Raw genomic sequence first — 23283 nt, forward strand, 5'->3', positions numbered from 1 at the left:
TAAGCATGTCTGTGCAGTGAAAAAGACCTGCTTTGTCTATGGCCAAGCAAGGGGAACATCCATCAGAACGATTCAACTAGATGATTCTGGAAGGTCCCTTCCAACTGAACTACTCTATTCTAACAGCAGAAAGGGGCTTTGTGCTCACACTTGCACAGTTTCACAATCCTAGCAGGCTAGCAGACGTTAACATTTAGAACACCCAAATACTTATTCAGCTTTCTAGGAGACTTCAGCAAGTAAAGAAATGCTGAATCCAGAGACAGTCAGATCTTCTGGCCGGGACGCTGCCCTGTACAGCTCCTGGTCAGAGTTATTACAGCTACTCTAATGCTACCCTCCCTCTGATTCGGGGCAAGCTTTATGCTTTGTGCTGGCATAAAGCTTTATGCCTTGTGCTGGCTCCACTTTCCATGATCAATCTTGCCCCTTTACAGTTATCAGAGATTGTCTACACAAAAAATGTCTGGTGCGGATTGCATTGGCTGCAGTCTCCAGGTTCTACTGTAACTGTTAAAAAGGCCCAGGTATCTTTGATAAAAGATGTACCAAGCTTCTTATTTTCTCTACTTACTTGAGGAATCTGTCTAGACCACTTTTAAACAATATAACAGGGAAAACAGACTCCCCTCATCTTCAGTTTAAAGACGTGGACATTCATACTTTCATGTGACAGAATTTCTTACAAATTCAGTCAAAGCAAGCCTTATAATATTTAGGAACCAACTTAGGCTTTAGTACAAACTACAGAAATATATTTTCTGTTTTATAACAGTTTTAGATTTTTTCATGTCAATTAAGTGATGCAGAGTGTTCGTTTATGACCTAAAGCATAACTTTTGAATCAAAGTTATCACCTCCCCTAAAACAAATGCATTTCACTATTTGAAACCAGTAGTTATGATTTTTAACACTTAAAACAAGAACTAGGAAAATCAGAACTACTCCAGTAGTTGTTATCTCCAGCCTGGCAGTGAAGTAGCATGCATTATATCACAAAACAGCCTCAAATTGAACATGAGCAAACAGGCAATAGATCCTTTCACTGCTGCATTTTGGGTGGAAGATTCTTCCATATTATGCTCATAATTGAGTACTTATTTCTGATTTATTTGTTGCTCCTCCAGAGAGAGCATATAAGTCTCTGAGTGATCTTCAATACTTCCATTGTTTTAATTTGAATTTCCTAGGAGTTTAAAGATAAATTTGTAACACAATCATTCTTCAGGAGAAGCTTTACAAAATATGGAAGTTCTGTTCATTTGATACCATCCATCTGGGACACTGGACATTCAACACGGCCCCTTGTGTACATCCCAGCTCCAAACTGAGGCAAAAGCACACAGTCCTTATGAATCAGAGACAACTATGAAGGCTTGATGGGCAGTGAGCCAACATTACCAGGCACTCAGCCTTAAAAAGGTTTTTCTTTCACTACTGCCTGGGATAGCATATTTTTATGATTGCCTTGAATAACCTGACAATTAACCATACATTCATTATTGATATTTGCATGAAAATAAATTAGGTTCCTATGGAAGCATATTGTAACAGAGGAAATGGCTTGCATACATGTCATATCAGAACACGTTATAAACTGGGACAGAATGCCTGAGAATAAGTTGCACATGCTCCTTAAATAATGTTATTTTCTGGTATGAGTGAACTCAAATGCCTGATGCATACACTTCTTTAAAAAATCGAATGGTGAGATACTATGCATACAAAAATACATAATTAAGAATTACCGTCTTGTTCAAGATATTAACTAAAAATATTTTTTAAAAGGAAGAAATAATACTTTCAGAATTGTCTGGAGATATTTTGAAATATTTGATACACATTTTTACAGTGGCGTAGAATTTTTCTCTCTTAAAAAAAAATTAAGAAAAAAAAAAAGTCCATTCTAAAGGAAGAAGAATGGCATCTTGTACTAAGATGAACTTCTCAAGTGTCTCTGAGCAACCTGGCCTATAAGGCTGCCACTCAGTGTCAGATAAATCCTAACATTACATCAGTTTCAGAGAAATGTCAGTAGGAGAAAACCGAACAACCAGCAGCAAAAAAGATTGGTAAGAGTTTACTAACAAACTACCATAACTATGTGCTTTAAACACTCTTTTTTAGGTCTCCTAACTAATCTGACAAAGCTGCACCATAATGAAGCTTTAACGTGTAAATACTGTCTAAAAAAAACACTGTACCAAGTTATCTTAAATTTTCTTCAGACCCTAAGAATCTAGCTGTAAACTGATAAATTCCTGAATGCATTTCTTGTACTGCATCTCAGTATGGTTATTAGTAGAGTATTGACCTGGCTGTCCATAGAGCCCTTCTGATTCACGCATTTCTTCATTCATCCTTGCTAAGCGCAACCTGCGATGTGGGAAACAGAAAAAGAACAATGTCACTTTGAAAGCAGAGCAAAAAGGCTGCCATTCCAAGACCTACAGCGTGCCCTTGAACCTCATAGCAAGGTCACCTATGTCCAGTGCACTCAGCTTTATTTTGCTCTCCCTGTTTTTATGTATATTTGACATAACATGTATTTTGACATGTAATTTTGATATAACATGTATTTTAAAATAGAAGCAGTATGAAAAGCTCAGACACCTAATTAGAACACAGAACTTACAATGTTACAATATCTGCATTTGCAGCCTCTACAGCTATACTCAGTGGATCTTTCCCATCTTCATCAGTAGCATGCTGGTTTGCTCCTCGTTTTAGGAATAAACACACTTGCCTGTTTAGAGATATAATTCAATAATTAATTTCCATCACAATAAAGGAAAAAAAGCTAATATACAAAACCAAACAGGATGCAATGTATTTTACTTAAATCACCAAAAGCCTCTCGAATACCACTGTTCACCTATAATAAGATATTAACAGATAGTTAAGCAAAGCTTTTAGCTAGCTTTCTGAAAAGTTCTGAACAGTATTGAAACTGCCAAATCATGCTAATGCAGCTATGAGTTGAACCCTTCAGAAGGTAATCCTTTTCCTTCCTGTGTCATCCGAGGTTACAGAACCATAAAACTTCATCCCTTTTGCTATGACAGAAGAGAAATACTGAGCAGGATAAATTAATACAGTACAGAATCCGTAGGCACAGATGCATGTTTTACCAAGTAGAAGCTGTCCTCATTTTTCATCTACATGCCTGTACGTATGCACACGTGTACGTAGATCACCTACACAAGCAGGGCATGATGGCTAAGCTTAGACCTTAAACTCTCTCAAGCTGTCAACTTCACTCTATTCAGAATTCATGTATGCAAAGAGGACGGGTGCCACAAAACAGATTATGTCCTCATTTGAATTAAGCTGGTACAAGGCTGCAGTTTAAAGCCCTGATTCCAAGATTGAAAATGTGATGTAGTACATTTCATTTCAACATGAAATACCTGTGTGAGATGAACCAGAAACAGCTCTGGTCCACACTCACCACTATTTCTCTTTCTTGCATTTCATGAACATTGTTTCAAAAGTATTCTCAAACACACATTTTTCCAACACGGACTGAAATGTTTACAGGCATGTGTTCTGCTAGGAGATGAGTGGGGAAATAATGTTTTAAGTGCTCTCATCACAAAAGTTTAAAGGAAAAAACTCTATGATCTGAAATAAATTAAAATGTTTGAGTGTGGGGGAAGTGAAGAAGCTTTGCATTAATAAAGGCAGTAACCAGTGACTACTGTCAAATTCTGGAACAGAGAGGTACCCCGTGTGTCCTAGAACTGTGGCGTGGTGTAGGGGTCCTCTTCCTTTCATGTCCCTGATGTTCACATTGGCACCATTCTGCAGCAGGAATTCACAAGTAACCAGTGAACCCTATGGAAGAAGAGCAAAAGAAACAATTTAGCACCAGATCTCCAGAATCAGAGTAAAAACCATCCTGCCTTGTTACCACTGAGTGTTATGGTAAAGGAAACTAAAGGGATTGCTTCCATATCATTACTGCACACTACCAGGTTGTGTAACAACCAAGAAAAACAACAACAAAAAAGTAACCAACCATAATACCGGGGAAAAATAGTTCAGAAATAACTTTGAAAGAACTCTGTAAAGACGATTTCAGGATCACATTATCATTCATGAGCAAAGCAAGTAGTTTGAAAGAAGCAGTGACAGAAATGTCCCTATTATTCCCCCTCCCCTCCTCCCACATCACTCTGCTGTAGATCACATACCCCTCGCACTGCCTGAATGAGTGGAGTTGCTTTGTTTTCTTCCATATTGACCCAATTTACTTCAGCTCCATGGGCCAATGCTTCTGCCATATCTGGAAGATTCTTCTCAAAGGCAGCTTGATAAAGATGCAATCCTGGATTAAGCTGTCTGGAGTCATAGAACACGGAAGATTCTTGCTTCTCTCCTTCTGAAAGAAGTTTTTAAAAGAAAAAGCTTGTTTGTAATCCCTGTTTCTGCAAGGTACATCTTTGGCATAAGGTGGATCAGACTTCACAGAAAGGTCTGCATTGGTGCCCCATTCTACCAGACATCTTCACACATGCCTTTAGCTTATTCCAGCACTCGAACATGGACACTTCAGAATTCTGCCCAGAAAGCCTTCTCTTCATGTTACTGGCATTTGTGAATATCCTTCAACCTACCTATCCCATGTAATTGCTAAAAGAAAAAATAATAACTATACGAAGCTTGACTGGTCTCAAACAAGATATGAATTAAACTAATTTCCTGCTGAGACGTAGTCATACAAATATATCTATCTGCAACAGTTTAATACAGCTGAATATAACAAGGCTAATACTGTTCTGAGAGTTTTCATTTAAACATATCATTCTTACATATAAATTACTTGCTGGGGCTGTAATCCTTTGAAGTAAACCAAATCCTTTTATCTCAACAACAGTTACGCACACTAAAGCGTGGGAAGACATTTTATACATAAGCTTTCATGAGTTACTTCATAACTGCTTCTACAATGCAGTCAGAAGATCTAAGGCACATACTGCCTGCCTACAAACCACAGCTGTGAACTACTGTACTTGAAACGTACCTCAGAAGTGTGCTATGATGCAGAAGTATAAGCTTGCTTTGTAATTAAATGCTTTAACAAGCTATACTCTATCAGCCCAGGATACTGATAATAGATAATTTTATCAGTTTATAAAAGCTTTAGATATGTGGATTAATGTTTGAAGGTATGATCACTTCCATGTAAGTAGAAAACAAAAATTAAGCAAGAATGTTGAAGTAACACACAAAGCTTATAATCTGTGACTTAACAGGAATTCCATCTCTAACATCATAACTGTATGAAATGAGTAGTGCATCTCTCTGGAGACATCTCTGTGTCAAGATGAAGCAGTGTTCCATTCTGCTAAAAAGAAGTTCTGGCTCAATATCACGAACTAAAAAATTCTCTCAACTTATTTAGGAGGATTCTATGACATTCTTGCTACCAAGCATGGAGGAAAGAAAGACAACCCAAGCAACTATTACCCTTATTAAAATGTTTCAGCATACTGGGATAGAAGACACATGAACTTTACCATTAAGTACTAAAGCCTTTGATGGAATGTGCTGGCAAAAAAAAGATTAAATCTTTGTCTTGAAACACAAAGCCAAACACACCTGGTTCATACAAGCTGTTAGCTGATATAGTAGAGGCAAGGTGTTCTCTGCTGTCATCAACACTCTGCTGGATCCCACTGTCACTGCTTCTTACTGTTTTGGGGAGAAATTAACATTACTATGCAGATCACAAGTTACCTACTCTTCACAGACACCATGATAATAAAGCAAGCTCTTATACTTGGTCCTGAATTATTTTTTTTCCTTCCCATTAACAAGTACTTATTCATTATCTTTCTCACAAACCTACCAAAATAAATCTGAAGTCACACACTTCAACTGTAAAATTCGTAACAATAGTATCAAAGATTACCATAAAGGTGGAAAATCAGGATAAGTAAAAAAGCTTAAATTATTTCATGAAAACACTAAGCAATGCAGTAGCCCGGAGACAATGGATTAAAGGCAGGGAGATGGCCACAACACACAATGGATCACTAGTGCAAATACTGAACATGCCATTGCTGTAGTACTTACTACTACGTAGCTTTGAGGAGGTATCAAAGTAGGAGAAGAGTGAATCTAGTTCATCAGGACAGAACAGAGACTCTCGCCTCGCCTCGTCGCTACTTACAGCAACCGCTGGGACATGCAAGTTAGCAAAGCACAAAGCAGGCAGTAAGGAAGGAACAGGGCAGGAAAGAACATTATTGCAAGAATTAAGGATGAAAATACGGAGGAAAGAAGGTGGTTAATATGTTTCTGAATGTAAGCATCCCCAGTCCACAAACTGCCCACCTAAGAAATGCACATTCCTCAACAAGCCTTTTCTTCCCTGTACCTCTGAACTAGGCTACAACCCACTGACAGGACTACTCTGCTTGGGGCAGGAAATCAGCAGATACAAAAAGCTTTAAAAGTACTTTAAAAAGAACACGTGTAAGGTAGCTAAGGAGAGAAATGTGTAGATACCTCTTGGAGATGCCACACCTTGCTCTGCTGCCAAAAGGGATTTTTCAGGAGCACTGTGCCTTTTCTCTTCCTGACTCTGAGGTAAAACTTTTGTTCTGGACTCAAGTGGAGACACTGCTGCTGCAGGCTGCTTTTCTACAAATTTTCTTTCCACGTATTTTGCTTTGATGTACGCCTCCTTCTCTTGTCTGCCATATACAAAATGCCTGGAGTTAGTAAGCTCAGATTATCTTTTCTACAAGAACATCCACTTCATACTAATGCCAGTAATCAAACTGCACTTTGGCACTGCACATAGGACACTCAATGACATTTTCAGAATGATGAAGAGCACATTACCCAGCTCTCTCTGGATTCTTGATGAAGTTTTGTATAAGCCTAAAAAGAATGAAACTTAAGAAAATTTTAGGAAGTTAAAAGAAAATGCTATGATTGCATAGGTACATTTTCTGTCAGGCAGATGCTTTACAAAGTAGAAGACATTAGTTACTGTACATAACTCTTGATATAAATCCCTTAGGTACATTTTCTATATTGCCGATAACCAACTAATATCACACTTATTTAGATTCTTCAGTAAGAATTTGTTAAAGGAACACCAAGACTGCATGAGAGAACAAAAATGAAAGCCTCAGGTAGACACAGCCACCAGCTGCAGAATGCATGCTATGCATTTTTTTCCTGAAGCCCAGTATCATGTTCAGGTGACAAGCCAACTGGGACAAAATGATGAAAGAGCTTTTAAAGTGCTGCTACTGAAATCACTGAAAAGCAGTTATCACTAGAAGGAATATCTAGCAAATCTCCTACAGTATTAATGACATTACAACATCACCAAATTGTCAGTACCTTAGGAATCACAGTTTTCTACTGCATGAAACTCTGACAGCAAGCAGCACAGAATTGGAAAGCCACTAAAACGTTTTAAAAGACTTACACTTTATGGTGGAACAAAATGTTAGGACATATCTTCAAACACATTAACAAACAGAAATTGTAGACAGCAGTAAGAGAGAGAAAAGAGCATGCCAGGGGATTAGGGAACAGAAAGAAAAGCACAAAGCCACTGTAAACAAAAGTCAGAACCACAGGTTCCTTTCGGGGCACCTTACACAAGAGCTGGCTGAGATGGTGCAAAGCAAACAAGAAACAAAACCAACCTGCCCACACTGATGTGGCAGAGCAGGACGTTACAGGGTTGTCATCAGAAGGAGGAAGTGAGAGCAGAAAAAGAAGTGCGTTATAGAAGCCAAAGGAGACTAACAAAAGGAATACCCATGAGAAGCAGGAGGAATATACTGCTTATATGGAGAAAAGAAGAGGAAAGTGTTAAACACAGTTAAGTGACAGCACCTTTTTCAGGCTGGAGGCAGAAGAAAGAAACAAGACACAGGAAATAAGCACAGCTATTAGACCACTGGAGTTGGCGTCATTCAAAGAAAGACTCAGGAAATGAAAAATATCAGATACCGAGAAGGGGAAGTTCAGTTGCATTGGTATTAAATGATGACACAAGTTGTTTAATTTAATATAATTTATAGCTATAATGAACGGATGAACAAACGAAAGTGAAGCACATTACTACCTTTGGCTTCCAGGCTGAGGCTTCTTTACTCCCACTTTTTCCAACTTTGCTTCATATATTCTATTTATAACATCATTTCCTAATTCACACATAAGCTATGAAGAAAAATAAATACATTCAAATACAATTGCAAATGGCTTTATCTACTTATTTAGTAGTTTTATCGTAGACTATTTTTAAATCTCAGTATTTTCACTAAGTTTTGTGAGCTCCCTTAGAAAAATATGCATGGGTTTATTTCATGATAAAGAAATATCAGCAAACAAAGGGACTAAACAGTGTAAGATTACAATAACTGTTGTTTTGTTAAGTCCAATTCCCTTCCAAAATAGGATTAAGAAAATGAATATAAAGAATCTTGTTTTCCTGCAATCACAATGACAGCTGTGGGCCTCAAGAGCATTACTTTCCAACAGCTTTGCTGTTAGTTCCTCTTATGCCATCTGGCAAGACACAATTCACTCCATTCTGATCCATCTTGTCCAAGACAAGAGTGGAAAGTCTGCTTGCTCCTACTGCCACGTAGAACATTAAGGTCTTCTGTACGTGAACACAGCACGTACTTTTCTTTTACCCCCTCATTAGCAACACATTAGTACTAAAATTATTTTGGGTCAAACAACAACCCTGTTCATACTGTCTTCCTGTTCTTTAGAATAGAAAGGTAATATGCAAGAACGAGAACGTGAGCTACAAACAAGTGTAGTGATCAGCTATCCAACTGCACATGAGCATTGGCTCCTACTCCTGTATTTCAATGTCATATGACTTTCATTTTTAAGCCAGAATTCTGGCACACATACAGCACACAGTAGCAGTTACACATAAGAGTCTCCCAGAAGCGTTTGAAATCTCATTCTAACAGGTGGCATTCAAATTTTCAAAAATACTCAAGCTTTAATCTGACATAGAACTTGAATTTTTTCAGCCCACTGCACTATTTATCTGTATCATTTTCATATGTTGAAAGTATCAGATCAAACTTAGCAGTTAAAACTGCATTTGTGCACCTAAAAGTGTCACAAAGTGTTCTGACTTTGTATCACGTTTGTATCAAGAATGACTGCTAATCCAGCAAGTTGTAAAAAAGCAATGTGAGTTAACAAATACATCATCATAAATATGTTCTACTCAAAAGCAGAAGAGATGCACTGAGTACAAATGCAATTTCTTCCTCCATGAACATTCAGATGCCTTGGCTTTAGACAAATAACCTCCGTAGCAGACAGAAACTCCTGTTTCAAAAATAACATCCTACCTTCAGAAGTTCAGGTTCCCATGAATCCAGGGTCAGAGATCTTACTTTTGAGAAGTGGACTCCTAAGCTCCTAAACAGCAAAAAGAAACAGTAACCTGTAACAGTGCCTCTGTCTTATTTCAGATCACTTTACACAGGTTTATGCAAATAAAGCACGTTACTTTCACCCTGTTTACTAAAAGGAGTCTCTAACCTTGCCTCAATGTCCCCTTCAAGAGGCAAACACTGCATTTCCTATTTAAATCAGTCATACTTCTGAAGAGCTCACCAACCTGTGTATCCCAGAGCACTCGATGCACAGCGTGATCCCAAGGTTGATGCTGGCCCAGCGAGGATCTGCCAGGCCACAGTCGCAGCAGGCAGCATTACCAGGAATGCACTGCACTCGCTGCAGAGCACTTTCTCCCTTTAACAACTTCTCTTTTGTCTCGCTGCCAGATTCCAGGCTTCCAGTAGAAGGGGATGATTTCTTTTCCTGTTTCTGAAAAAGAAACAAAAAATACACTACATTAAAGAAGAGCCTGTGAATAATGAAATACTGACAGTACACTAGAACTCTAGAAAAAAGGCTTCTGCATTTAAAGCCAAAGAAAGCCACTGAACTGGAAAATATCTTCAGCTTTTTAGAAATATTACAGAATGAAGTGTGGAGTATCCAATAATCCTACCAATTATGATGACACTACAGAAAAACTTCAAAACATACAGGCCAAAGCAATGCTAGTAAGAAGGAAGGAAAGACAAATTAGACGATTGGAGCCTTCAAAATTTCATTGCATTTCCACTGGAAGACAAACAATGGATTTTATTTTATTGTTAGTTCCCTTCTCTCCAGTTCTTGCTAATTTTACTCCTTAAGATCTAAAGGTCGTTGCTGTTTGGTCGATCTTTAAACTCACCTCAGATTCATCCCCTTTCTCTCTGTATGCTGTAGCAATACTGGTCTGAACAGCCTTAATCCACGCCTGCCGCAGCTTTTCTGAGTCTGCTTGGAGCATGCAGCTTCTGTGAAGAACCACACAATGCCCTCAGAGACAGAGGCCAAACCAACAACACGCTGTTCAATCAAACATAAAGCCTTGTCAAAGTTTGTTGCTGTCAGCATACGTTTATTGCTTATTATGCACCATGTAATAAATCCATTTATTTACAGATAATAAGGCAGCTGACTTTATGACCCACACATTCCTGGTTTCAAAACTATTATAAGTAACCTTAAACATGGATATGACTCTTCAAATAACCCAGAGAATTGCTTAATCTCTTATTTCTGATATTTTTTTTCTTATTCCAAGTCTCTCATTCTCATATATGATGATTTACCTCCATGACTGCCTACACAAGGGGCAGCTATCAGTCCCTGAAACCTTAAATCATTCAGCAAAAATAAGAGAAAATGACTTGAAAGCTCTGAGGAAAACAAAAAAAACCTATTTTTCACATGGACAGTCTAAGGAAAACTTATTCTTCGTTTCTGGTTAGCTACCTCCTAGGTTACTAAGCAGCTTGATAATTAATACCAGCTACTACTACTAACCACAACAGCTCCATGACTACAAGACATTTATACATAAAGCACAGGAACACATGTTTATTTTAACGCCAGAAGTAAATTAAATACTAGGAATACTTCTCACAGCATCACTTTCTCCCAGCCAAAGTTTCAGAGATCAGAATTGCTCAGATATTTTTCCTGTTTCGATTTGTCCCAAGAGACACATTCACCCTGCGTTTCAAGGCAACCGAATCTAACAATGTTACTTATCCATTTCATTTTTAAATAAACACGCTCCATCACTTCTCCTTACTTTGTTGGAGAAACCACCTCAAAACAGAAACGCCTTTCTATGTCTTCGCAGTGTTTAACCGTGCAAAGCCGCAAGTCTTCAACAACTACTGTGGGATTATCCTAGGAAACAGGAAAGACAGATGAAAGAAAGAAAGTAGCTGATACCCTCAAATCATTTCTCACTTAATTTCACCGCTTCACATGTATTTTTCCTTCAGAAATGAAATTTGACATAAGTGACAATGGACACACTTGGCAGGAAATATTTATTTCAATTTCCATGCTCGGTCATACTCTGTGAGAATTTTGAGGTTGTCTTGCCATCTAGAATCCAATCAACTAAATAATCCATAGCTTAAAGAACAGCATTAAAGGAGCTCAAAGATACTTTCTGAGAAGATGTGCTATTAACTCATACAGAAATCAGACAGGTTACACCTAAATAAGCCACGCTGTAAGTGCCAAGTACAAAATTCAGAAACCACGACGGAGTGGTTCTGAAAACTTGATTCAACTCCAAAGGTGCCCATTCTAAAATAATGCAATTTTAAAGGTGCTTTTTGTAATATAAAAATGTATCAAAACACAACTGCAATTCACAATCAGAAAGTGCCCAAAATGTACTAACATGAATTCCACCACTTGTCTCCTATCCAACCACAAAAACAAAAGACCATCCTATCTGATAGCATATCAGTTAACAAGCAGTAAGCTCTGAACCTGGGCTGTTATTGTTGAAGAACAGTGCATAACCATAAACTTCCCTTTATTGGCTTATTGCCTTCTCCATTCAGTTCTCTACTTTTATTTTCTTCTTCCACAAAGAGCAGCTACAGTTATGTGGTGCACAAGCTGATTCTAGAAGAGTAAATCAGAGGAGCACTTGCCCAAACGCTAGCTGGCAAAGCTGACTTCTGGGCTTGGGGTGGAGCTGCTCCAGCTGCGGTCACAGCAGATGTGAAAAATTGTACTTTGCCCCAACAAACATCAACTGCTGAGTTGCCTTACACTTTCAATACTAGGTATGTGCACGTAGCATCTGTAATAAATACTTTCACGTCATTTTCTCCTCTCTATGATTGCAAAATTGGGTTTGTGAGTCCAGCCAGTAATGGGAAAGAGCAAATCCTTATGGACTCGTCCAAAGAACACTACGTAGCACTCAGTCTGCCAGCAAGTGCATACAAGCCTTTTGTTATCAGCAGCTCTCAATGCTCCTTGTGAGTCTTCTCTGCAACGAGGTAACAAAAGCACAACAAATAAGGCATGGCTTACAAGTCTCTACATCTGTATGTACAATGTTCATCTCATTTTACAAAGGGAAAAACTAATTTAGAAAATGAAGTAGGTTGTTCAAGAGCACATAGGACATCCATGCCAACTCTCTGCTTCTCTCACCCTGATGAGGAAGACCAGCATCCACATCAAACTATGATGCCAAGACAGCTTTCCATACCTACCTTAAATTTCTTCTGGTACACGAGTTGGTTATTCTGTATGGAGAACCAGCGCCTGTTCAAACAGAGAGATCCAAACAATATGAAACTGACCTCGCAGTACTTATTTGACTGAAATATACTATGATGCAGTCTACAGAGAGACTGTAAGTGAGAAAGAATTCATGGTATTAATTCTGCAGTCAGTTTGGACAAGTATTTCATGAAAAAAAGGGAGAGCAGAGACAAAACAAAAAAAGAAAGCAAGGTTCAAATAATTTGAATCCTGAACGAATACATTCATGTTATGACATTAGTAAAGCTAAGATACAAAACATTTTCATTTCAAAGAACATTTACATCTGTATTTTAGCAGCAAACTACGACTTCAAGTAATTCAATAATGGTAGTTTAAATAATGAAAGTATTATAACATTTTAACTACTCACTCCTGAAATATTTTCAGGAACAGAGCTATCAAATAACTTACCTAGCCCTTAGACAAAACTAGACTACTGCTACGCCATGGAGGTCTCTCCACATTGGCATTTCTTAAAATTTTAGATAGAAAATATTGCATATAAACACAAAGCAACTACTAAGTAGAGTCTTACTCATTACTTCTATAGGGAACTATTAAAAAATAAATTGAGGCATCCAATAAAATCCAAAAGATAATACTTAAAGGAAAAAAAAAATCCCCCTTCCTTGTCCAAATTCTGCTCGGGTGGGATACAATTCACAGCAAATGGAAGAACAGCTCATGTTTTGGAAAAAATTCTGAGCATCTCAGATCTAGAACTGCATCTATCAGGTCAGCAAATATGAAAATAGAAGCAAACATGGCCATCTGCCTCTGGCTTTCCTGGAGATGCACAAAAGAAAAGGGAACCAATCCTCACTGGTTTTGAACTGCACAAAAATTTGATACTGCAAAAATTAATTCAGTCCTGCAGTGAAGTCTGTATACATCGGTTTTGTACAGGTTTGTAATACCAACCTGTGCTCACTGTAACACAGCAGCTCAGTTACCACAAATATCCCATTTATACACACTGCACATCCCTGTTTTCTGCATGGCCAACTAGTCTGAGTGCCAACAGTGCACAAAATACTGTGAAGAACAAGATAGGCTGCAGTACAAACTTGTGAACATCAAGCTATGGCTCACTGAAATTAGTAACAAGAGAGCTCCATAAAAGTGTTTGATCACCACAAGCCATTCATAGAAAGAAGCACACAAAGATTGTTAAGAAAATATAAAAGGAAAAATTAAGATATATGAGACAGTTAGATTCCAATCAGGAAAGCTAGTATTTGTTAGAAAAGTTAATATTTAGTAGACAGATGAGATTCTACCTTTTTACAAGTATTCTTTCAAATGCTGTGCAGATGTATTTCATTTTAAAAACAACAAAAAATCTCCTCTCAATACTGGATTTCCACCAGAACAGCTGTCAACTTTTGCATTAAGAAAATGGAGCAGAATAAAGCAGAACAGTGACCTGCATCAGGGAAATGCAGTCTTTAATGGAACTTGCCAAGTTCAGTCAAAAAGCATTTGGACATGGGGTCTGTGGGGGATTTTTATTTCTTAAGAAACTTTCACTGAGCAGCATCTATAATTTAGAGCATAGTATGACTTGTAGCTCCCATCTTTTGAGGGTGATCATATATTTCACTGTGTGCTTTAAAAAACAAAGGTGGCAGCCTCCTTTCTGACATATCAGCACCACAGTCATTTTATTCAGGCCAAAATTTTGATGTTTTGTAAATTCAAAATAATTTGCTAAAAAACTACTATAGCAAATAGAGTGCTGGGGGCTTGCAGCATTAACAGGCAGGAACATTTGAGCTATAACATATGGACTGAAGGGGCTGTTGCAGGGTGTATCTGTTTGTAGGTATATCTATCTCCCATTCGTGCACCTTTGGGCAACACGTGCTGCCAGGCTGAAAGTCACCAAAGTTTCTTCAAATGTGACCTTCTGTAAAAAGGCACAAGGAAAAAAGCACAGTGAAACAGAAAAAAACTCTTCTGGGGAAATTTTACAGCAGTTGGCACTGCCCCATGGAGTTTATAGGAGTACTTCAATGCAGCTGTTTGGGTTTGGAAACTAAATGGTTCCAATCATTCTCACCCAGGCAATCAAAAAAAGAAGTGTTTCTTAAATAGAAAACAACACCATTAATTGAAAAGCATTTCAAATTTCTGAGAGCTACAAGAACTACTGAAAAATAATGTTAAATTATTTGAATGTTACATTGAATTGTGCTTATTCATCTTCAAAAGGAAACCATTTTCTTAATTGGTTGCCATCAGCATTCGCATAAAACAGTGATTAAGAATGCACAACATTCAAAAGTTACATTTCTATTTCCAATGTAGTTGGTGAGAGAAAAACCATCAATCTACAGAGGAAAAAGTCAAAACAGTGATCTCATATGCTCAGAAGTCTGAGCGCATAAACGTTGCTTTAATTCCTTTGTAGCTAAAACTAGCTCCATCTTACTAATTCTTTTACAAGTGTTGAGCAGCAGGTTGGCATCCCAGGCAGAATCCTTCTGTTATTTTCTTAGACTGAGCCACTTTACATCCATTGCAAGTAATCAAAATTAAATGCAGGGTTAATTAGAGCATTTTGCGTGCCAAAGAAACATTGGGAAGGTATAAAAGAAGCTGGTTGGTACCTGATGTGATCTGGCTTTTTCCTGTCATGTGAAAAAACGGGGTAGGATTAAAACATAAGGGAGAGGAGGAACAGGAATGAAAAATGCAAAATGAGCAAAATAAGCAAAGAATTAGCATGATCTGAAAACACAGCCGAATTAAAAAGGAAAACACCTACCTAATGCATCCAACCTAAAAATTATTCAGAATGTTCTGTTTCATAAATGCTTTTCTTAGTCACACATACATTTCTTAACACAGACCCATTTTAAATCTGGATTTCTAAGAAGCAAAGGTCTTCCACCTATTTGATTTCATTTCCTGATACCTCCAGAAAATCTGTGTACTGAAAGACATGATCTAAGTATACACACATTCCCAAACCAGGTCTCCATGCCGGTTGCTGTGAGACTTGCCAGTACTGAATCTGGCTTCCACTGAAGCATCCATAGTACACACATACATGCAGACACAGTGTAAAGATTCCCACATCTTAAACTCTTTCAGAACAAAGCGATGCCAAACAACAAGCAGCTCTTACAGTTTACCTTGTAACCTGCTCACAAACTATTTCTCAGGTGAGCACCATACAGAATTATCCCAAATAATTTTGCACACTTTGTACAGAAGTGCAAATTAACTGCAGTCAAGTAAAGTAAACCAAGATGCCAACTGCCCAAGGAAGAAACTACACCATCCTAGCAAAAAATAATTGGGATTTGGAATTTTTCCCCCCGCAGCAACTGGAATTATCCAAGGATAATCCACAACAGAGTCCATGGATGCACAGACGCATCACAACACTATCTGATGGAACCATAGCGATGTGTACAAGCCAAGAAAAGTCCACTGTACCATTCCCTGGTCCATGTTTTTAACACTGGCAAATGCAGCCATTTTTATGCCTTTTCATAGTATTGTTGTCAAGGAATACTTTAAAAACTCTCAAACCATCAAAACACTGACACTGACAGAGAAGAAAAGAGAAACAACCACATTACAGCTGGCATTACAGACAGCAGTTAGCTGGGATAAGCGACATGGCCATCAGCTCAGATCACCAGGAAACTCCAGTATTTGCCTCCAGAAGAGTTTTGTGTGGTTTCTCTACAGCTCCTCCACCCCTTGCCTTCTCACAAAAGACAGGCACATCATGAAGAAGCAAACTACCTACCCGACAGGGAGACTGAAAACAGCCTGTCACAGGGGCCTCAGATTTCTGCTCTGAATTCCCTCGTATAAAATACATCATTCTCTACATGTTTCCTCCTCCAATATTTCTTTGTACATTTTTATGCTCAGAACTGTTTAAACTGGAGACAGTCCTTTCCTGTGGCTGGAAGCACACTCCAGCCTCTAACAAATGTTTGGATTTCAGTCGGTTTTGCCTCTGTGAAGGTGAAACTGCAGCAATACGGAAGTAAAGCGCCAGCAACAAAGCAACAAACCAGCAACAGAAAGGCAAAAGCTACTTCAGCGCCTACAACACAGCAAGCAGTAACAAATCTATTCAGAAATAAAAACAGGATAAAACTTCTCTGCTTCATTAAAATGTGAAGAACAGGGATAGATCAAGTAACTAACAGTTGTCTTCATTAAGAGGGTTTTTATTTTATGTAGCTTAATGGTAATAGTTTCAGCAGACAACAATGGTTTGTGACTGTATGAAGTACAAAATTAAAATCATGGCTTCAGTTTCTAAGCCACATTTATACATGGCTTATCACTATGCTACTCACTGCCTGGTTCTGACACATCCAACTAGCCTAGGATGATGAGATAAGATATGAACTTCAGATTAAAAAAGATTAAAGGCTCAGCTTTATTGAATACTCTCGTGACAAACAGAAAAAACTGCAAGCAAATATGAGCTACGTATTAAAGTAGGTTAGCTCTGACTCATTACTGAGCTGCTTACCTTGGCTCCCTTAAATGACATTGTTCAAACATTTTAATTGAATATGCTCACGCATGTAAACTCACACTATGACTTTTGTTCATTATGACTTCTCTGTTACACTCCCAGTGAGCAAAGCCTTTATAACACACAACAGAAGAACCTGAAGCAGGAGTTTTGTTTTCAGCCACTTATCAAGAGCGTGCAGATAACCCTGCAAAACACCCCACAAAAAGGATCCTCCGAACCTGTTGTAAATTCAGTGGAAGACAGCTTCCTGCCCTGTTACTGTAGAGTTTTCTCAAAGTGTGCTTACCTACTTACACTAGCGTTCTACTTCTGACCATGAATGTGCTTTTGAAACGTATCTGCTAGTTTTGTCCTTTCTTCATTCTTAGGTGCCTCTAAGAATGAAGAACTCTAAATTCATGTGGGTGAAACTAACACAGAAGGTACATCACAATTACAAATAACCAGACCACAGGACTAGACTAGAGGTAGTCCAAGGCAAGCCCCTTAGAGGAGCTGCACAACACTTGCTAATGTAAACATGGTCTCATCAACTGCAGCAGCCCTTACATCAGTTTATGGATTTAAGTGAAGCAATGCCAATTTCCTATCAACCTGTGATATTCCAAAACGTTCAAAGAATTACAGAATTAAGGTTGGAAGAGGTCACAGATCCAAATGCAGATTCTGACCTTCAAAGCACAGCAAACTGCTTAACAGGAGCACTGCTGCAAAACTGCAGAGTGAGAGACAGTAAGAGCAGCTCAATGTGCAACTAACTTTACAGTTTAAGAACTGCACTCAACTACACCATAAATGCTTCAGAATACATTTCCTTGAAAAAAATGTACACCACTGGAGATGCAAAAGAAACCCAGTTCACTAATAAAAACATTCAAACAATAGTAAAATAAACATCTTTAAACAGACAAGACTGACAGTGTACTTTGAATTCCCAACAGGACCATCAAAACTGCTATGCAGAAGTTACTGCACTGCACACTGGAATTGTAAAGAACAACAATGCTTATCTTTCACGAAAAATAACAGCCCTCGAGTTCTCTGCTATGTTCCCCTGCTTCCAATAGCTGTGCAGCTTCTATTCTACTTCATCACTTAAGGCTTATTTTCCCAGCATATATGTTCAAATAGCAAACTGCATATAGTAATAATTGCTCTGTTTCAAAATAAAAGATCCAAACACAATTACAGAACCAGACCACAGACAATACAGCAAGCCTTCCATACATAGGACTTCTCCAAACTTCAAGACACTTTGAATTCTTACAAAGGGCCTGCAAACCTCTAGGAGAGATAATAAGGAGAAATGGCTAAGAAGCATTCTCTCCATAAACTCAAAGAGCAGTCCAAGGGTTTTGGTGGATCTGTGGAATCAGTAAGCTGCACAGGTTATAAGTCAGACCAGAACTGAGCTTAACAAGCAGCCTCTTAAAAAGCCAGAGGTTCTGAGTAAATTACCTGTTCCATGTCTTGAAGGCATTGCTGGCTCGCTTGAACAGATAGCCTTCCATAACAATACCGTTGGCTGCATCTACGTTGTATTCCAGTTTCGTATCGTCACCAGAGTAATCCTAATACAAAGGAACGAGAAGAAAGAAAACCAACAACGCATTGTAGGTTCAATTAGAAGTTCAGGTATTGACCATGTCAAAAAGATAATTATTTAGGATTAATGTTTAGCTTGTAACACTCGCTAGTCATGTCGTGACTCTAAGCCCCACCAACTTACAAAGAAGTATTTTTAGGAGATCAGGTGCTGAAGATCATTTTAATAGGTCAGAAATGTTCATTTATTTTACTAACCATCTTCTCAAAGCACATGAAAGAACAACGGAGGACAAGGAAAGCCTGTGAATCAGCAAGGCTGTATTTCAAAGAAGAGGTGCACACTTACCTATGTTCTAGAGAACAAAACTAACGTATTTTCTAGAAGTTTATCATGTTAAGAGCTATCATTTGATTAATATCTAACATATGTTGTTATTACCTAATAAACGCTACAGCTACTGAAAACCTACAATGAGCATTCTGTAGATAATGATCACCTACATTTTGAGTTTTTGTCCTTGTATCTTTCCTGAGCTTTGCACACGTAAGTTGTGAACGGGATTTCTCCAATACTGTCAGATTTTCTTTTTTTTTTTCCCACAATCACCTGCTCAACACTTATACATACAGATTGTGAAGAGACAAAGGGGAATGGTTTTAAACCAAGAGGGGAGATTTATATCAGTTGTTTGGAGAAAATTCTTCACTCAGAGGCTGGTGAGACACAGGCACTGCTGCCCAGAGAGCAGCAGGGGCCCCATCCCAGGTAATATTCAAGGCCAGTTTGCATGGGTGGCAACCCTGCCCATGGCAGAGGGTTGGAACTGCCTTTAAGGTCTATTCCAACCCAAGCTGTATTCTGTGACTCATTCTATCATCCTGTGATCTCATTCATATTAGGACAGGCAGTAAGTAGACATTCAAATGCATTAAACTTCCAGTATCTCCCTCAAGTTCTGTGCAAATGAAAGCTCAGAAATAAATGCACGGAAGAATGAACAGTCACCTTCTAATTTACTGAAAAGTTACAGTACGAGACTATGAAGTTTACTATTTATTATTTATTTGCATCCCACAAATTAAGCAAGTATCTCCAAGACTTATCTCTGTAGCTCCTCAGATAAGAGAAGGAATGCACCAATTTTCCACTTTTTTCTTACTTGCATTCAGACTTGTCTAATTAAGACAAGGTCACCTCAGCTGTTCATTGAGCAAGGGACTAACTGCTGCTAGGGATACAAGAAGCACACATGGAATTACATTATTTGCTACAAACTATATCCAGAGATCAAAACAATGTTCATGCTATTACTAAATCTTGTGGTTAGTAAAATATGTCCTTAAGATAGAGGAGCGACATTTGGCTTCTCCTCAATGAGGGCATAAGAGGCATCACTGAAAATAGTCTCGTAACTTCAAAGTCCTGTAAGTATTAGGGGGGCAGAATATTTCATAAACATTTTTTGAAAAGCAGGCACTTTTCCACGTAAACTGCACAGCAGCAGATTTCATGCTGTGACTCTCCTAAGTATTTTACTACCCATCTTTATAGAGGGACTAAATTTGAAACGTAGAATTTAGATTTTTATTAATTCACTGATTGAAGATCAGTGCAAAAGTTCTGAAAGACAGATTATAAACAAAAGCTTCACAAAAACTACAAATTGGTGCAGTATCTCACGACCTTGATTTTCTGCCTGTTTTCTAGATCAGAACAGGCTAAGCATTAAAGACTTCACAAAGCCCTTATCATGGTAGTTTTAACATAGCATTACAGCTTATATAACATACAAAAACATTCTCAAACTGCTTTAAGTTCTTTCTGGAAAAAAAATCCTTTCCTTTCCAGGGAGAAGAGGGAAAACAAAAACAAAAATAAAAAGGCAACAAGGCAACCCTCCCCCCACTCCAAATCACAAATTCCTCCAACTTACCAGCTCCCAAACATAATGAAACCTGCTAAAGATTTGCATCTTCCTGCCTCAGTGACTCCTGGACTCCTTGGCTAGTGAAAGATAATATGCATTCTCTCAGTCTTTTCTACCCAAAGTACCGTGTAATCACATTTTCCTTCAAGTATGGAAAACTTCTGCAGAAAATGCAACTGTCTCTTCCAAGGAAACAGATTTAACCTCTGAAGACACACACCATCTTAACATTTATCTCACTACCTTCTCAGCCCAAGTAGTCTAAACAATAAGCCTTCCTCATGAAATGCATTTGGTGTTATTTTTAATGGCTTTCCTGAACGACTCGCACCTTCACAGAGCAGATAAAGACACAGAAGTATGCAGCCATACAGCTCTAACACTGCACACACTGCCAGCTTGGGGGAGGGGGTTAAAGCTTCCCTGTGCTTGATGCATAAAGCTTCACTGAAAGTTGTAGTCAGTGAAACAACATTTAACTGCCTTCATTCCAATGAAAGAGATTAAAGTAGAAAAACTAGATAACCTCAGTCTGATCTGAACGTCTCAATTCATAATTAAAGAACAGGGAAAAGAGGTCACATCATAATTTATTTTTACCTTGGATCATGGAAAAGTTTAATGAATCACAAAAAATAATCAGGGGTGGAGAGAAATACATCCTTCTCTTTCCAGTAACCCGCATAAGAGAATCACATGTTAATAAATCCAGTCACTCTGTGTGACTCAGAATCTTATATTCCTTAAACACACACACAGCCAATAAGGAGCATTTTAAATATCATTTGTTTGTTCATTTCACTTACTGAGGACTAGAGCACGCTTCACCTGATTGGAACTTAAAAAATTAAACCAGTATTATGAAGCTTACACTGTAGTGTGATACCACACATTTAATTAAGATTAAAGGAATGAACATCTGTGGTTTATATTCTGGTATCAATTTGTCAAGGCTGGCCATCTACAGGAAGACATAAAAGTGAGTTACACAAATGAAATATACAGCATGCTTTTGGCAGTTTTTGTTGTTGATGTTTGTCTTTAATTTAAAAACAAACAAAGCGTCCACAAAGAGCAGGAAATCAGTTGGCAATGGAAAAACTTCCCACATTTACAGTTAACCTGGTGGGTCCCAGCATGCTGTACTTGACAGTGGTTCAGTGAATGCATTTTTATACCAACTTCGAAATTTATCACATACACTGGAGTCATTTCACAGCTCATGTTTTCTTTGTTTCTCTACACATGATTTTCCTGTGAGTAAAACATCACAAACCCTAGTTTTCAGTGGCAGAGCTGACTGCCAGCACATCACAAAAGCCACGTGAGTCATTTTACTCAGAAAACATCAGGAACGTATCAGTATTCTAAACTTGAATTTGTAAGCAAAGATATTGTTTGATGTATTCTGCTTCTTTAAAGAAAAACAAACTCTTTTTTTTTTTTTTATAAGGCAGTAAATAACAGAGAACAAATACCAAAGAAAATAATACTCTGAAAAGTTGCTCCAGTATATACCAAAGCAGAAGACATTCACCATGCAAACACCCCCCTTTTGGGAAGCTGCTTCCATTCCCATCCCATCACACAGGCAAACTGAAAGAGAAGGCTGTTGTTATGCTGAAGATGAAAGTCCCTTGAGGAAGAGCTCAGAACAACACCACATTCAAGTAACAAGGTTTGCAATCCAAGGCAAAGGGCCAGAAGTCAAGATCACCACTGAACATACAAGCCACTTGAATTACTGGCACATCTTCAGTTCTGCAAAAAGCATTAGTCTGTCTCAACAGCAGCTCTGGTTAATGACTGCTTTAAGACTCTGGTAGCATCTGGTTTCCTATTACCTTGTTTACTCAAATCACTCTCACTACAGCTGTTTCCTGAACAGTTCTTTACAGGTAGGGTTTTTTGTCTTTTAAGTGAAAGTGGGATTTGAATAGAACAAAAACACTACCTGGGGTTTGATGCAAATGCTTCTGGTACCATTTCCCTGGTTTTAGAACAAAATGTTACCGTCACAGAACCAAAAGGCCATAATGCTGCTCACAAGTGATTTTTAAATCTCATAAATCAACAGCAATAGGTAATCCCTAGTATGTGTTGCTTCAAATAATGAGCAGCAAAAAAGCATTTCTTACACTAAAATAATGGCTTCTTGCATAGCTGCTGAGTAAATAGAGCACAAATTTAAAACAAAAATCAAACATCAATTATCTCAAGAAAACAAATTATAGTAGTGACCAAACCCTTCCATGGCTTTTACATTAGCTATTCCAGTAACAGTCTATTTAAATGATGATTATAAGGAAGGATGTGATGGATTATTTAATTAGTGCAATTATTCTGCATGCAGATGCACACGTATGCAAACACAGGTAGTGGGTGGGTAGGTGTGCACACATGCACTTACCTATAGATTTCAGAAAAGGAACTGCTGTCTATCCACACAATGAAGAAAAGGCATCATTCTGAAGCATCAGATTAAAACTTCAGTACATTAAATCCATAAACACTTCATGAGATATTCAACTCAAGAAGTTTCAATAGTTATAAAACACGTACGGATTTGGAACTGGAAGATTTGGGAACATATGCCTGAGGGGTAACCCAGTGGAAAGCAACATG

The 23283-nt window shown here is 38.1% G+C and overlaps 1 protein-coding gene across 3 annotated transcripts in view; it reads right to left on the bottom strand.

Moving 5' to 3' along the window:
• Window positions 1–23283, bottom strand: part of ACAP2 (ArfGAP with coiled-coil, ankyrin repeat and PH domains 2) — a 56161-nt gene that overhangs the window by 3457 nt on the left and 29421 nt on the right. Inside the window, exons 10-23 of one of the 3 annotated variants that reach the window (XM_042878210.1) lie at window positions 18641–18753; window positions 15276–15296; window positions 12609–12660; window positions 11168–11268; window positions 10259–10364; window positions 9632–9840; window positions 9360–9429; window positions 8102–8196; window positions 6535–6704; window positions 5605–5697; window positions 4197–4384; window positions 3728–3837; window positions 2636–2746; window positions 2315–2376 (exon numbers count right to left, since the gene is read on the bottom strand). In XM_042878210.1, the coding sequence (XP_042734144.1) occupies window positions 2315–2376; window positions 2636–2746; window positions 3728–3837; window positions 4197–4384; window positions 5605–5697; window positions 6535–6704; window positions 8102–8196; window positions 9360–9429; window positions 9632–9840; window positions 10259–10364; window positions 11168–11268; window positions 12609–12660; window positions 15276–15296; window positions 18641–18753 (1501 nt within the window). Of the gene's footprint in view, window positions 1–2314; window positions 2377–2635; window positions 2747–3727; window positions 3838–4196; window positions 4385–5604; window positions 5698–6516; window positions 6705–8101; window positions 8197–9359; window positions 9430–9631; window positions 9841–10258; window positions 10365–11167; window positions 11269–12608; window positions 12661–15275; window positions 15297–18640; window positions 18754–23283 lie in introns of all 3 variants that reach the window. The other 2 variants (XM_042878209.1, XM_042878211.1) reach the window with 2 other exon arrangements.

Source organism: Lagopus leucura, unplaced genomic scaffold (genome assembly GCF_019238085.1).
Source record: "Lagopus leucura isolate 7727_CA_CO unplaced genomic scaffold, USGS_WTPT01 Super-Scaffold_100021, whole genome shotgun sequence".
Classification (NCBI taxonomy): domain Eukaryota; kingdom Metazoa; phylum Chordata; class Aves; order Galliformes; family Phasianidae; genus Lagopus; species Lagopus leucura.